The 15,624-nt window shown below is 36.4% G+C and overlaps 1 protein-coding gene and 1 long non-coding RNA gene across 2 annotated transcripts; one reads left to right on the top strand and one right to left on the bottom strand.

Moving 5' to 3' along the window:
• The first annotated feature begins 2,254 nt into the window (after nucleotides 1-2,254).
• On the top strand, nucleotides 2,255-10,448 carry LOC107806613 (uncharacterized). Its single transcript, XR_001652719.2, has 3 exons — nucleotides 2,255-2,392; nucleotides 8,359-8,525; nucleotides 10,014-10,448. It is a non-coding gene; the product is annotated as an uncharacterized LOC107806613 (long non-coding RNA).
• Nucleotides 4,972-7,356, bottom strand: LOC107806537 (protein DETOXIFICATION 55). The gene is made up of 3 exons (XM_075229454.1): nucleotides 7,115-7,356; nucleotides 6,853-6,993; nucleotides 4,972-6,762 (listed from the first exon to the last, which is right to left on the bottom strand). The coding sequence occupies exons 2-3, from the start codon at nucleotides 6,892-6,894 to the stop codon at nucleotides 5,287-5,289; spliced, it is 1,518 nt and encodes a 505-aa protein (XP_075085555.1). The 5' UTR covers nucleotides 6,895-6,993; nucleotides 7,115-7,356; the 3' UTR covers nucleotides 4,972-5,286.
• Nucleotides 10,449-15,624: the final 5,176 nt, after the last annotated feature.

Below are 15,624 nucleotides of genomic sequence, written 5' to 3'. Positions count from 1 at the left end.
AATTAAAGTCATACTTGATCCTTGACTAAATGAGCTCAATTAGTAGAGTAGTACACTACGAGCAAGCCTATGGTGCATCTTTTATGGCATATGAATGTTATTTCTTAGAGTGAGTTAATTCTTTCTATCTTAAGTTCCTAATTGTTCTTAATTTCTATTGTGTGTGGAATTACTCTCGGTTGTTGTGTGGGGGTACTTAATTCAGGAAGAAAAGGTAATGTCATTGACCTCTATGTTAGAGTAACAGAGCGGGTTTATAAATAATGCGTGGTGCTTGTGAGTCAAATCTTGAGGCTAGGATGTTACACTATTGTGCTTAGTCTATTTTAAATATTTTTAGTATGATGAGTTATGAAAGTTGTTTAAAAAGGTTATGTCATTATAAAGTGTAGTTTGATTGCTCGAGGAAGAACAATGGTTTAAGTGTGGGGTGTTGATGGTAGGCTATAATCTTGTATTTTAGTCGCTTATTACACTCTAATTTACTACATTTCAATTGAGTTTGAGCTTTAATTGCTAGTGTTTTGCACTAAATATGTGTTTTATGCCTTGTAGGAGTGATTCCGAGCTATGTAGATGTTTTGGAATGAATTCGAGCTATTCTGGAGCTTTGAAATCTAAGTAAAAGCCCAAGGATTAAGTTGGGGTCGTGTTCGGGGATCAACGGGCAATAGTACACTTAACGAGAGAAACAAATAGCGAGCAAGAGGTCACCTAGATGCGCGATCGCGCACTGGGCGTGCAAGTAGAGTAATACACTGTCCAAAGTGCGCGGCTATATGCGCGAGCGCACCTCCAGGTGCGCGGCCGCGCATGTCCAATCCCGGAATTGTCCTATTTCGCGTTGGAAAATGAGTTTTCATTTGGGCCCGATCCTAATTGGTATATATACATGGAACGGTATTTTCTGGACTTTTTAACACATCTAAGACCTAAGGAGGCTAAGGAGGAGTTGGAGAAGCAAAAGTACAAGGAGTTCATCATTCAATCTTCACTCAAGACACGAGTTTGGATCGTTTTATGTTTTCCTTTACTTTAAACATATTTGTGATGAATTACTCCATATCTATGGAGTAGTTCTCTTTAGGGTTTGATAGATTTGGTGTATTGATATTTGTTTGTGGATTATAACTCTAGTTTTTTATGTATTGAATCGTTTTGGATGATTTAATTGTTGTATCTATATTCACATGTTCATGAAATCGAGAGAGGCATAACTTGTGATGTCGTTGCATTATCTTGTTGGTTGAGTTCATTAATTCTTCTTAGTAATCGAAAAAGGCTAGTTGAATTATTGTTTAACCCTAGTTAGGAAGATAATCTAGAGAGGTTCTCCTAAAGACCAATCCACTACGAATTCTTGCATATCTTCACTGAGTTTAAATTGGTTCATATTGTGAGATTGAGACTTAATCAAGAGAGGAGTTTCTACTAAACGTTTGAACTAATAAATGAGTGAATTCGAGAGACTCACTTGAACATTAGAAGTGAATTAACTAGAGTTAAATCCCAAACATTTATCTTGCGCCTATCCAATCAATCCTTATTTTTCTCCCATTGATATCTTCCCTGCTTACTTTTGTTCGAGTGTCATTCGTCAATAAGTTAGACTCTTAGTTAATTTTAGTTTTAATTATATAAATCTCAATTGTTTATCATCTTGGATAGCAATCAAGGTATAAACTACGAAAATACTGTTTAACTCTAATTCTTATGAATACGATATTATATTATACTATATTTAACTAGTGAGCATATATAGACTCCTTTTGAAGAATTTTAAGAATTGGAGGGAGATAAAAAGATATTGATTTTGACCACGGTTTGCATATGGGTTTCTTTCATATTTGGGGAATTTTGTTGAGTTAGAAACTGATCATTGGCAGGTGGATTATAATGGAGATTTCGTGACCAAGAAAATGAAGAAATTGGAGGAAACATTCATAGCCTTCTAAATAGCCCTATTGATAATTACTGGAGCATCAACTACCGGAGCTAATCTAGACCCATAAGGAAAGAGGAGCAGAGAGGAGAGAAAAAAAAAGGAAAAATGGTGTACCTAAATTTTTTAATTTAAGACACTAATAATAGATTGTATATAAATTATAAAATAAATATAATTAGGTCGGCTAATATACAAATCTAGAATAATTTTAATAAATAAATTTTAAATATTAATAGAAATGAAAACATCACTTCCTACAACAATCTCGAAAAGGAGTCCATCTAAAAGAGCCCGTTACAAATAGGCCCAATAAAATTGTTTACGGAGAAGTTGAGGATCCCGTCAAATCACGTGTTTGTCACAGCGTGTAGTCGGAAATGGAATCTCCAGTTTCCGCTGTCATTCTTCCTCCGGCGGAATCTCCGATTATGTATCTTCTCATCTCCGGTAAGCTCGCTTTGTCTCTTCACAGTCTATTTTGTTTTACCTATTTGTCACGAGAATTGAAATCCTTGCTCGTTATCAATTGGCAGTTGAAATTGCACTGTCCAAACTAGTGGAATATGTCATTTTCCAAACTTCTACAAATTTTATTTCTTCTCCATTAGCAAATTTAGATTTACCATGGACTCATAGTTATTGCTTGAAATAAATTTGAGCGTTCAATGAGCAACTCTGTGTGTGTGTGCGCAGCACACTTGCCAGTAACTTTGCCAACAAAATCTTAGACATCTGGGAAGAAAAATCACCTAGTGTTTTTGCATCTGTTGGAATTTTCTGCTACTATTTTCTTTTTCCAAATGTAGGTTCTGAATTTTGATAAGCCACATTAATCAGCTCTTTAGTTTCCTTTTTGAGTTTTGATGGTCGGATCATAAATATGAGACTTCCATGAATCTCTGGTTACGTGTTCTATGCCGAAAGTTATATGAACATCAAGTGCATAATGCATAGCAAAAAGCGCTAGTCACTATCTGAATGGTGAGTATTACACCAATAATTTACGAGTGAATGAAGGGAGAGGAATTAGAATTTGAAAGAATTATCGAAATATCTCTGGTCGTTAAGATTGTCGAGAAAGGTCTTTTCTTTTAAAAATATTGAGGCACTTAAGGTTGTTTGCTTCTGAGAATTGGAAGGTAAAAGAGGAGGGTCATGGAATTAAGCGTTGATAATGTACCGTGAGTTGTCTTAACTCCACATAGAGAAAAGAATAAGGGGAAGGAGCTGAGGGAGAGGGATCCAAAACAGAAAGGGAAGGACATTTGATTGATCATCTCTACGGAAAGGGAGGGGAGAGCAGAAGGAGCAAGGATAGATTGTATAGAAAACAGCGGGTACGGGCACATCCACTACATTCGACCTGAGTTATACAACATAATTAAACTTTTTTAGAAATAGCATATTCATACTAAGCAAAACTTATTGTTTTCACAAGAGAAAAATAAATAGTGGATGCAGTATCACTCTGTATAAAAATCGCCTCAGAAGAAGAGCGTCAACTGAAGTTAAATGACAATTATGTTATCACTATTGCTTTAGCCTTTATGTGGAAGTATTCTTAAGAATGAGAAGCCTTTATCAATATGTCAACAAGTAGAGAATAGGTGACAATACTAGGAAAAGGTGAGGAATTCTGGCCATGAATGAGTAGGAACTATTGTCGTTTTTCTCAGGAGTGAAGGGAAAAGTTGAGGTTGAACTCTCTTGTTTAATATAGTATTATAGTGCAGATGGTTCTTGTTGATTCTTGCCAGGGTGACTTATTCGTTGGCTATTGACAGATAAGATCTAATGTATATCGGTTCAATGCAAACTTGGCTCATTAGCAGTGCCTTTTAGGATTTATCCCCAACGGTGTGTAAGCTTCGCTATTGGTAATGTTCCCCTCCAGTTTGGTATGATAAAGGGTGAAAACCCACCGAATATTGCATGAACTTAGAGGGGAGTCATAGGATTCGAGACGTAGCTCCCATTGCATACATGATATTCTGTCCCTTACAATGCATAACTCTAGGGTAACCCATTTGTATCCTTGTAATGCCTCAAGTTAGAGACTACAGTTGGTGTGGTAACTCGCTAGTTAACACAACAATTGTTATGCCTTGCTCCTAAGTCAGTTACATCCCCACTGTGCATAGTTTGCCTCCCAATGTGTCGAGACACCGAATCTCAGAAGCCATGTGGTGGTGTATAGGGTGCGACAGAGCACAATCTTGGTGTTTGTATGGGAACATTGTGGAAGGAGTGAATGAGAGTCTTTGAAATTAGTTTATTTCTCTTGTATAATTCCTAGTGTCTTTTATTCATTTCTTCCTCTCTGTCTCTTTAAATTTTGATTCTTCATGGCTAGCTATGCTTATAAAATATCATATATTTACCAACATGTTAAAAGGCAGTGGGCTCTCATTGGGCAATGGTATCCCAAAGCTTTACTCCCACTGGTCGCTCATTCCGTTCCCTGCATGTTTGTATCCCTCAATTAAGTGCTGCTTTTGTATGTCAATTTTATTACCTAAGGAAAATAAAGGTTAATTTGAGTTAATTTCCTATTATAGAGATTTACAAGTTACACCAAATGTTCAATTGCGAGTTAGATAAGGAATAAAGGTTAAAATGATAAAATCAATGTTATGATCTAAATCTGTACTGTAGTAAACCTTTATTTCTTAAGGTTAAAAATTTACCATTGCCGTAATTGATTTCTCCAAGAAAAGAATAGTTTTTCCAAAATTGTTCAATTTACAAGAATGTTGCCTTACCAATGAATATTTTTCCTAAAGTATCTTTAAAATAGTCAAATAATAGATTACTATCCAAAATTGAACTTCATAGGGGTTATGTTTCTTCTCGTAGGGCTTATGCCCCACAAATGCAGAGATACAATGCCTCCTGTTCTGTCTTCACCATTTAAGAGGGGAAGGGAGAGAGGTGAGCTAAATGTGAAGCATGCTCTGGTGGTTAATCAGAGAACTATTACATGCTGAGAACTATAAAAAAGAACTAGAAGCTCATGCACATGTTCATGTCATAGCTACTAAGATAAAATATATTGATATCTAGAAAGTGCAAATCAAAAGCCTCTTATATTTACACATTTAAGCTATATAACATACTTCTGCTGGCCTGTACTTCTATAATCCATCAACAACATTGTTAGACTAATGAAGATAGTTTCTTTAACGACACAGTCCAATAGACACCAGGAAGAACAATTGACACATGTTGCATATTCTATGACTCGAAATACTGAGAGAATGTAACAATTTTGTTTTCTTCCTTTTTGTGCCATCTCGTTCCTTTTCCTTTGCATTCATTGCGTCCTTAGGTTTCTTCCCTCTTTAAAAGCTAAATCCTTTGAGAAATCCATTGCCCTCCTCAAATTTTACCAGTTGATCTTCGTATGGAAGTTCATTACTTGTTCCCACTAGTTCTTTTGCCTTCAAGGATGCTCCTTCCCAGTCAGTACCGTAAGTAACTATTAACATTGAGATTACACATGCCACTTGAGCCGCTAGAAGCCCATAACAAAGACCCAAAAATCCTAGCTTCCAAACAAAGGCCAAAATAATGGCCACAGGTGTTCCCATCAGATAGAACGAGTAAAAGTTAATACCTGCACCAACACCAGGCCTAGCACTTCCCCGAAGCACCCCGCAACATGTAGTTTGTGGACAATTAGCTAGTTCACAAAGTCCAATAATGGGTAGAACGGCCCCTGTTAGCTCCAGCACTTCTCTATCTTTTGTAAAAACTTTTCCCCATGCTTCTCGGCCTAAGGTGGTCAGTAAGAATCCAAATGATGAAGTCAAAAAAGCTAGTCCTATGGCTATCCCTGTTGCCAAGCGGGCCTTAGCTGGCCGTCCTGCTCCAAGTTCGTTTCCTACCCTGCTTGAGACTGAAGCACTTAGGGCTGAAGGCAATGTGTACATGAGAGATGTGGTTTGTATTACAATAGAAGATGCGGCAAGTGGAACTTCAGGTCTGTCAAGGTATCCGGCTAGAACTGTCATGAACTCATACCACCACCACTCTAAGCAAACTGCTAAACAACTAGGTATAGCAAGTTGAAGAAGCATCATCCATTGCTCTCCCACAGAAATGGAAGGAAGAGGCTTTAGATTTTCTGCTAGGGGTTTGGACAGAGATTTGTTTTGGTCGTAAGTAAAGAATATCTTCTTTTGATCAAGACAAGTAAAGGATATATAGCCTAAAATGAAGAATAAGGTGATAAAGTTGGAGGCAAAGGTTGAAATTGCAATTCCTTGGATCCCAAGGCCTCTAGTAAAGGTCAGGTAAACTGTGATAGGGAAATGCAATAGTGTTGCAAGTGAAGTACACCACAATAGAGGCCATGTTGTCCCTTTACACCGTAAGTAGATGCGTAAAGGGTGAAGAAGGCTGTTAGCAATAAGATCTGGGACAGCAAATCTGCAAAATACACTTGCTACGTGTATTATTTGTGTGTCTTGGCGTAGCTTTAGCATGAGAGGCTCAAAATTAAACCATAAGAAGGCAATAGGTATAGATGCAGTGAATAACATAAAGATTGTCCTTTGGAGGGCAAGAGACACTATGGTTAAGTTTCTTGATCCAAAAGCCTGGCTACAAAGTGGTTCCATCCCCAAGGCTAGGCCAGACAATACGGAGTAACCAGTAATATTGGTGAAGCCAATGGCCAGTGCACCACCTGCCAGCTCTAAGCTTCCGAGCCTTCCCATGCACACAACTAAAATCATGTTTTTCAAATAAGTCGCCAAGCCCATAGCAAGTATGGGAAAGCCTCTATCCATTATTTTCTTCAATTCCTCCATGACCTAGAAATTGTGGGGAAAAAAATTGTTATGGTGATTCATACACATTTTTCTTGTCTATTCAAAGGTTCTAAAATATTCTGTAGTTTGTACCTCTGGTAATGCCGGGTGCTTTTTGGTCTGTTCTGTTTCCATCTTCTTTATTTTGCTTCTGCCTCTTTCCTCTTGTTTTCTTGTTTTGGAGCGTTACAGAGATAGCTTAACTGTGTATAAATCCTCTTTCTGCATGCAGTTCTGTATCCATGCACAAATACAACCAAACTTATGCACTATATATAGAGAGAGGGAGCAATAGAGAGAGAGAGAGAGGGAGAGGGAGAGGGAGAGGGAGAGGGAGATACTGAGAGACACTAACTTGAGTTTCCAGAAGCAAGGATATTTATAGGGGCTGGAGGTTGATTTGTGAGTTACTGGTTGTTGAAAGCTTACAACTGGAGTAACTATGTAAGAAGCACAGTGAATGTCATTTACATTGAGATATAAGGAGTGTTCCCCTGTGCCAACTGTAGTGACTACAGATATCCTCTTTCCAAAAATATAAGAACATATCCATTTCACAACAAATGTAATACCCACTTCCCCTCTTAAAGAACTATACTTAAATGTTATATTACTGATATATTCTGGCCTGAAGATGTTTTGATATTGAACTATAAATATGGTTCACGTATCTTTTGTTAATTACAGGTTCTTTCTTGTTATTCTTTCACCTTTGTATTTCATGTATTTCCACTTTCGTGTTGTATGTTGAACTGGTCAAGGGGCTTAAACTGTAGGGCCTTCGTCATATGCATTCAAGTTGTGCATTTTCAATATTACTTTTGGGAGGAAGCCACTAATGAGACATTCAAATTAGCGTCTCTAAACCACTTAGGACTCAATCCGAGTCAAATGATAGGGATATTCCATATGTAAAGCATAAATATGATTATTTTTCTATTTGTATAGTATGTCTTATGAAAAGCAAATCTGAAGTTAATGGTGTATACTCCTAGTATTCTGATTTTCTTTCCAAAATTATTGTGAATTGCAACCTTTAGTACAATGGAGTACGAAGTGGCCTAACTATTATTGTTCCTTTGATAATTAAAATTAGGTAATGCCTTTTCTCATGCTAATGATAGAATCTAAAGCTATTTAGTAGTGGTGGACCCAGGATTGAGCTCTTCTCACATGATAGTTGGTGTTTTTAGGCTAAGCAAAAACCTTCCAGTGATGTATTCTAGTGTATCCAAAAGATTTCAAGGCCAAACACCATTTTAAATAGTAGCACACCTCTTGTCCTGAAAAGTTAATACAACTGTCTTCTTTCAATTTCTTATCCTAATTTGAACATGCTTTTAGTTTCCCCGCCCACTTTGGTTAACATAGCTCCTGCGTATAACAAAGTGTAACAACCTGCCTCCCCTTTGCTTAGTTAGTTATTTTTGGACTCTAGTTGTGTAAGGTAGTTTTCCTCTACTTCATTGTGTCTTTAGTAGGGGTACATGCTTTTGTGCACCAGATGACGTGGAGCTCTGTGGTTTACTGTGCATTCTTGCTTTTGTGTTTGTACCTGTCTTATGTCTTCAATCCACTAAATTTTGCCCTGTACAACAGGTTACATGAGGGACATTTCACCTTATGCTCAATGCTTATCTTGTTCAAACCTCAGCAGTTACTAAGGAACATGCATTTGAATGGAGGAAAAAGAATAATTTGCATGTTTTCTCTCTTCCAGATCAAAGCTCTCCATCTCCTTTTCACAAAATAGCATTAGGAAAAAGGTATTGTCCATAAATCTCTCTGTGTGGATTTGATAGACGCTCTTTCACCAGCGACCTAAAGTTTTCTTTACAGTGTTATTGTCCTCAGATCACTAAGGTATTGTAGGAGAAATTCTTTTTCAGGAAAAAAGGTATTCTAGGAGAAACCTCCTTTATCTCCACATCTGTGTGGTAATATTGATTAAAAGTAATTAAGTCATTTGAATTGAAAGTAATGTTGTCAGATTGTGATGAAACCATGCATGTGCAGTTTGGTTGCACCTCTGGCAAATGACTACTTATCAATAATCATTGCACCTTCTTCATAATAGTGACAACAAATTGCATTTCAAGCACCATTTCTTTCTCTCTCTCCATTTCATTAAAGATAAGAAGAGAATATTCATTTAGCACCAAAATACCATTTCCAACAGCTAGTATGGTATGGTTGTTGAGAGAAACCAGTACTGTCTTATACGGTGACTTCTCCTGCTTTTATGCTGCTAAATGCCTGCACATTTTGGTCCCAAAGTTTGAAGCATTGTATCATAAGAAGTCAAACAACCAACAACGTTTTGATAGGAGGATTTCCATCAATTTCATTTGTCTGAGAAGTTGAAAAAACCATAACGTTTTGATAGGAGGATTGATGTTCTGCACTAACCACCAAATGGGTCTTATGTTGCTTCTGTCTGAAAGTTTAAGCAACTATCTCTACAACTTATGCAAACGTTTTGACATTTGACCAATGCCTTTGTTCCTTGCCCCACAGATTCTTTGGTTGTCTTCTTTTCTCCGCCCTTTTTGACAAGCGAAAACAGAACTTGATTATGTTATCTAATCATAATAAACAAATTATAACCTATAGTTTGTGAAGAAACTGTACATAATTAAAGTCAAAATTAACAGCCAAAAGAGAGATTTTGTGGATCTTTGTGTCATAATCCTCTCCTATGGCCCATTGAGCATGATTTTTCTTACTAGATATAGCACTAATTTCCAGGCTAATTAGTCAAAACTTTCTCTCATTAGCGTTATAAACCGCAAGTATGACTGTTATTTACAGAAAGCATCTTTAGATAGGAAAATCTGTTAGTGGAAAGAATCTCCCATTACTAAGATTGCCCACATCATTTCGTCTCTTCACATCATGAAAGGGATATTGTTATCGTCAAAGCTTAAAAAGATAAATAAATTGACCATTATTGTTCAACTCTTTCCCCTGTACCACATCCTTGCACATGAGAGGATTACGAGCATCTTGTATAACTATGAACACGTTCAAGAAAGTGGACTATGTCATGTTACATAATCAAAAGGTTTGACTTAGATTGTTGAAAATTTTAAGTTGATAGTGACAAAATTCATTTGGTATATACTTAAATCCTGAAATTGTAGATTATCTTAGGCTGTTTTCTCGAGATTTTATTTTGAACTGTGAATTTGCCACTTGATATTCCAATTGATATGATGTAAACAGAAGCCTAAAAATCAGTATTTTTGGTGTAGAATCAAGTTGCTTTTCAATAGTATATCAAGAGTTTAAGACAGTGACAACTGGATCTTTACGCCCAAAAGATTCCCAAGAATGCCAAATCTTTACAGATTACAAAATCCAAAAGTTGGCAAAGAGGTATGTGAAGTTGCATTCACCTCTAAGGGCTGAATTCGAAAATTTTCTTCTTATTTTTTCTCTCCATTGCTTACAATAGTCCACCTAATAACCTTTCTATTAGAAATGTTATTTAAAGAAAAATAAAATTGTAATTCGAGTGCAAGTTAAGTAAAGTTGCCAAAGGCAGTGGTATCATTACCTTCCGCCTGGCATTCATTTTATAAGTTTCTTTTTTTTTTTTTAGTTCTTAAATAATTCACATAAAGAGAGAAAAATATCCTTAGCACTTTGTAGAATTTAGATCTACTTCTAATCGATTTGACATTAGTCTAAAAAATGTGTATACTTTTATCCTTCCGTTTTGCATCCATAGAAATGCATGTGCACTTGACTAAAATGTTTCTTGGAGACTTGAAGGTACGTCGATGTAATGTAACCATGATCACTTTTAGACTCATTCTTTATTTCCCATGTTACATTCGATAAGATAACGTTGCGCTGCCTTAAAAATAAAAAATGAGGTAGGAAGAATTTCCTATCTGATTTGATTAGGAAATAATTGGGAAATTGAATGCATCGAGCTTCCATTCGTGAAAATTCTTTTTGATATTGGGTGGTGGTGAGACTCGACCCCAGGACCTGTGCCTACTCTGGTAGGATATTGAAGTGTGTGACCATCTCATCTAAAAACTTAATTGGGAAATTGAATGCATCGAGCTTCCATTAGTGAAAAGTCTTTTTGATATTGGGTGGCTGTCGACCCCAGGACATGTGCCTACTCTGGTGCCATATTGAAGTGTGTGGCCATCTCATCTAAAAACTTAAGTTGCTAGAGAAAACACACTTTTTATTTACTTAATTATGTTTGCAACATGTATGATTAATTTATTAAATTATATTTTTCCGCATGTGAGAAGAGTTAAATATAATGGGATTCTACTTTATCGACATGTTATGGGTTCATACAAGTTCGGTATTTCCAAATGGAACATAAATGTAGATCGTAATGCGAAAAATCACCAAAATTCTACAAATGAACCAATAATTTTTGAAAAACAATACGTTTCGTGCTAAATATTTTAAAAGTTGAATCCCTTTAGGTTAAATGCTAAATTCGTCTTTGAATGCGCTTGTCCATATGGGAGTTTTGAAGTTATTATGTGAAACGCGTCGTGCATGTAATTTAATAAAAAAAATGGTCCTTAATTAATTATTAGTCCACGTGAGAAAGGTAGAACAGTGTTTGGAGATGGAACCGAATGTTTCAATTGGGAGAAGAGCAGCGTATAAGAAAACTCTGCCAACCCTATCACTTGCCTTCTCTAGAAATATATGAAAATAAAATCAGATTTTCATTTGTTCTGGAATAAAATATAAAAAGAAAGAAAAAAAAAAAGAAAGATAGAAAACTTAACCGAAATCTAAATCGTATCAAATAACAACACAAGAAAAGAGATGTGCTCCTGTAGATGCAACGAAGCAAGAAAAATAGATTAATTATTCTGTTTTCTTGAACCAAAACATTGTGCATGTTTTCGAGTGGGTTATGCATGTTATTTCAATGCCATTTGCTTCAACTGTTAGGCCAAAGTTGATTGACCTTATTGGTGCAATAGTGCTTTGATAGAAGAGAAGGGGCCATCTGAAATGAGAATTAAGTTGTTGGTCCTGGCATGGGAGGGTGTGGGTGTTAGGGTGCCAGAAGTTGTAGCAGAGTGGTAATTAAGTGCTTTTCGATTCTTAACCAGAGGTCTCGTGTTCAAGTTTTGGATATGAAGTTTGTCTTTGGTAAGGAGCGATTCACCCTTTAAAGTGGGACTTTCTGACACGAATCAGGATTAGTCGGGGCCCACTGTAGGTAACGAACACCCGATGAGAAACCAGAAAAAGATGTTAGAATGTTAGAAGACGAGTACATGTGAAAGATCAAAAAATTGAGAGCCAAATTAAGAAGAACATGAGGCAGAATCAACATGTGAAAAAGAGGGAGTGTGACATGACATTGGCCTAATTTGCCACCACCTTACCATTGCGAATATTTATTTCCATGGGAAATAGGCACACATTTTTCACTTGTAACATGAGTTGGATAAACTTGGGCAAAGAAAGCTTAGCTGTTAGTACTACTTTTACTTAAAATGGGGTATTTAGTTTTCATCCAAAAAGAAAAGGAACCAGAAATCTTAGTTCAAAATAGAAACAACACTATATTAAAAAAATTTCTTCTTCTTCTAGTTCTTGTTAGTGTAATATGTACAGAATAATACCTAAATTTGAGGTCCAAAACATGTGAGTTAGTTAACAGTCAAGTCTCATGCTCCACGTTACAAAATTCCATCTCTGCGCATGCTATAATTCTCCAGCAAGTTAGGATCTTGCTCCTTTCTTCTCCACGTCTATTTTTCTTTTTCATTTATTCTTCCCTTTTCCCCCTTTAAGAAATCTACATGTTGGTGTAAGTAAAAACTATTGAAAAAAAGTATTTTGAACCACCATCCGATTTATACAAGTGTAATTTTAAGCACACATTGAAATGTAACAATCTTGTTGATGCTCGATTTATATACCAAAATTATACGAGAACATTTCTAAGAATATGATAGTTATAATTTTTGCCTGCACACGATACAAAAATATTTGGTGTTATCGTGTTAAGGGAGCAAATAATACGTTATCGCGATTCATATACCTGGATTATACTATAACATTTGGAATTGTGAGTACCTAATTTTTGATCGTGCTTGAATTTTCGCTCACTCATCTCACCAATACCACACTTTGTCCTCACTCCACTTTCCCTTGTCCCCCATGCTTGTCCCTCATGCTTGTCCCCCACTCACAAACCCCTTCCCCTTAACCCTAAACCCTAAAGATAGATCAGATCCCTTCCCCACAAAAAAAACCTTCAGCCACCAACCCTCTTCTTTTTCCATAAAACTTCAGCACAAAACCATAAAAAAAACTCCATTAAAATACCACCAAAAGCGCAACTGAACCAGCTCAAAAACTATCCTCAAATCCAGCAAAATCAGTCACGTAACGGCCTTGAAACTAGCTGCAAATAGCCATGAAAGAGCTGCTCCAAAAATAACCCGAAACATAAGCTCCAAACGCTGAAACAACCACCCAAAACTAGCTGAAACGCAGCACCAAACTACCCCAAAAATAGTCGTCGTCGCACCATGTTTGCCGACGAACATAGGTTCGTTTTAACTGTGTAAGGCTACCCCGTTCAGTGGAGTTTTTGAATTGGGTTCAAGGTTTTCAGCGCCGATGCAGGTCTCGATCGGATCGTGGTTTGTTTATAATGAACATGAAGTTTGCTTGGTTGAGCTCCAGTCGAAGGCGTGGGCAGATTTTCGTTTTTGGTTCGAGTTCGCTGTTAGATTTTGCTTCGGGTTGTAATCAAAAATTTATTTTTGAATAAAGGTTCAGAAAGAATTTTGGCTGTAAAAGGTCCATTCTATCTTCTTTTCTTTACCATTTTAGCCCGACGTCATGCATTAGTTAATTTGTTAGTCTTTTATTGCTTGTTTATTGATTGTTTGAGCTAGTATTTCATTGTTATATTTTGTGAATTATTTTGTTTACTTGGAGCTTTCCATGAACATGGATGTTACTATTGCACTGAGATAAAGGAAACAGGTTGGAGTGCTTGTGTGTTTTGCATGATAACTTGATAGTCCATGAAGTTTTCTTTTCTAGTCTATTTGGGCGTTGCAAAGTTTGATTAGTAGATTAGGCCAAAATTATGTTACTTTGGTATGCGGGACATATAATGGATTCCTTTGGGCTATTTTGTTTGATTGAACTATAAGAGTAAGTAGGCTATTGTTGAATTCGTTGATTTGATCGTGAGGTGGTCTAATAAATTATATGGATTTGAGATTAGAAGTTGACCCAATTTTATTTTTCACAACTCGTTGTCTCACAATAATCTCAAAATTAGTTTAGAAAATATAATTAACAATATTGCTAGGCAACTAGTAGGCGCACTTTCATTTTTTTTTTTACTCACGGACTCGCTTGCGTAGCGTGGTGTTTAATATTTAGTAAATTAATTCTATAATTTTCATAGCTTAATTATTTCCTAATTTAATTAATCTCTTATTCTAATCGCGGATTCGCTTGCGTAGCGCGATAGTGGTATTTAATAATTTCTTAAAACTAATTTTCTTAATCATAAATGTAGTAATTTCTCAAAAGTACTACAAATAATTGATTGTCATGATTTCGGATTCGCTTGCGAGGTGCAATTATGACAAGTTAATAAATTTTGTTATTCGATCACAAACTCGCTTGCGTAGCGTGGTTATGACAACATAATGTTATCCCAATTATTTTTTTAATAATTCTAATAAACAAGAAATAAAAGCGGATAGGTAAAACATAAAAATCATATAAAACATAGTTTTGTCCAAAATTAATTTAAGCCAAGTTTAAGTCAATAAAGCGATCGTGCTAGAACCACGGGACTCGGATAATGCCTTACACCTTCTCCCCGGTCAACAGAATTCCTTACCCGAACTTTATTTTCGCAGTCCAATAATAATAGAGTCAAATCTTCCTTTGACTAGGGATTCAAATAAAAGATGACTTGGAACACCCAAAAAATCAATTCCAAGTGGCGACTCTATAAATAAAATAATCCCTATTCAAGTTTGTCACTTTAATTGGAGAAACTCTTTAACCCACAATCCATAACACACATATCTTTTGGGGAGGTAGAAAAAGAGTGTGACAGCTCTGGCGACTCTGCTGGGGATTCTCAAGAATTCGAGCTTGTACATTGACTTTATTTGGATTTATTAATTTTTGTATATATTGTGATTTATTTGAGCCTAATGTGCTATTTGTCCGCTTTTTACCACTTTGATATTGTTGAACTGTACATATAAACTGTCTTCTCTCGCATCCCTCTGTATCTTCTTGAATTTAAATTGGGCATTTGCTTGACATAGCCCGCTTTCTTTGAGATAGACGAGGTTCTTGTCACCCGGTGAAGGATTTTAGTCACACATATTTTAGGCGGGGAGCACCACCAGCTAAGTCGGAAAGCAATGCTACCGGTACGCTGATCCTTCTCGGCTCGAGTTGTCTGCTCGAGTAAGCCAGTCTAGATACCTTTTCCACCAGGATTTAAACCTAGAAGAACAAACCTCATGCCGGATCCCTAGTAGGTACGTTTGTTTGCATCACGTGCATTTGACTTTGGGGACTCAACACAGGGGTTGGGTCCCTCTAGGATAGGTGTACCCAATTCAAAAGACCATCCTGATCCATTTAACGTGCTACTTGTGCACTTATTTGTTTCGGCTTGCATATTGACCATTACTACGCGGGTCTTATTCTCACCGGATGTGAGATACGTAGGCAAATCTCATCGGTTCCGGCCCCAATTTTAAAAAAAAATTAAAAAAAAATATTTTCCCTTTCCTTAATTCCTTCTTAGACTTCTTTTCTTAGAAAATCCAAAGAAAAAAATAATCAAATCTAAAAATATTT

This window comes from Nicotiana tabacum, chromosome 14 (assembly GCF_000715075.1).
Source record: "Nicotiana tabacum cultivar K326 chromosome 14, ASM71507v2, whole genome shotgun sequence".
NCBI classification, from domain to species: Eukaryota; Viridiplantae; Streptophyta; class Magnoliopsida; order Solanales; family Solanaceae; genus Nicotiana; species Nicotiana tabacum.
This window is presented reverse-complemented; position numbering and strand designations above follow the sequence as displayed.

Coding starts and splice junctions, on each gene's coding strand:
- LOC107806537 (XM_075229454.1), bottom strand. CDS start 6,894: ATGGAAACAGAACAGACCAAAAAGCACCCGGCATTACCAGAG. Junction 6,763..6,852: donor AGCACCCGGCATTACCAGAG/GTACAAACTACA, acceptor CACAATTTCTAG/GTCATGGAGGAATTGAAGAA.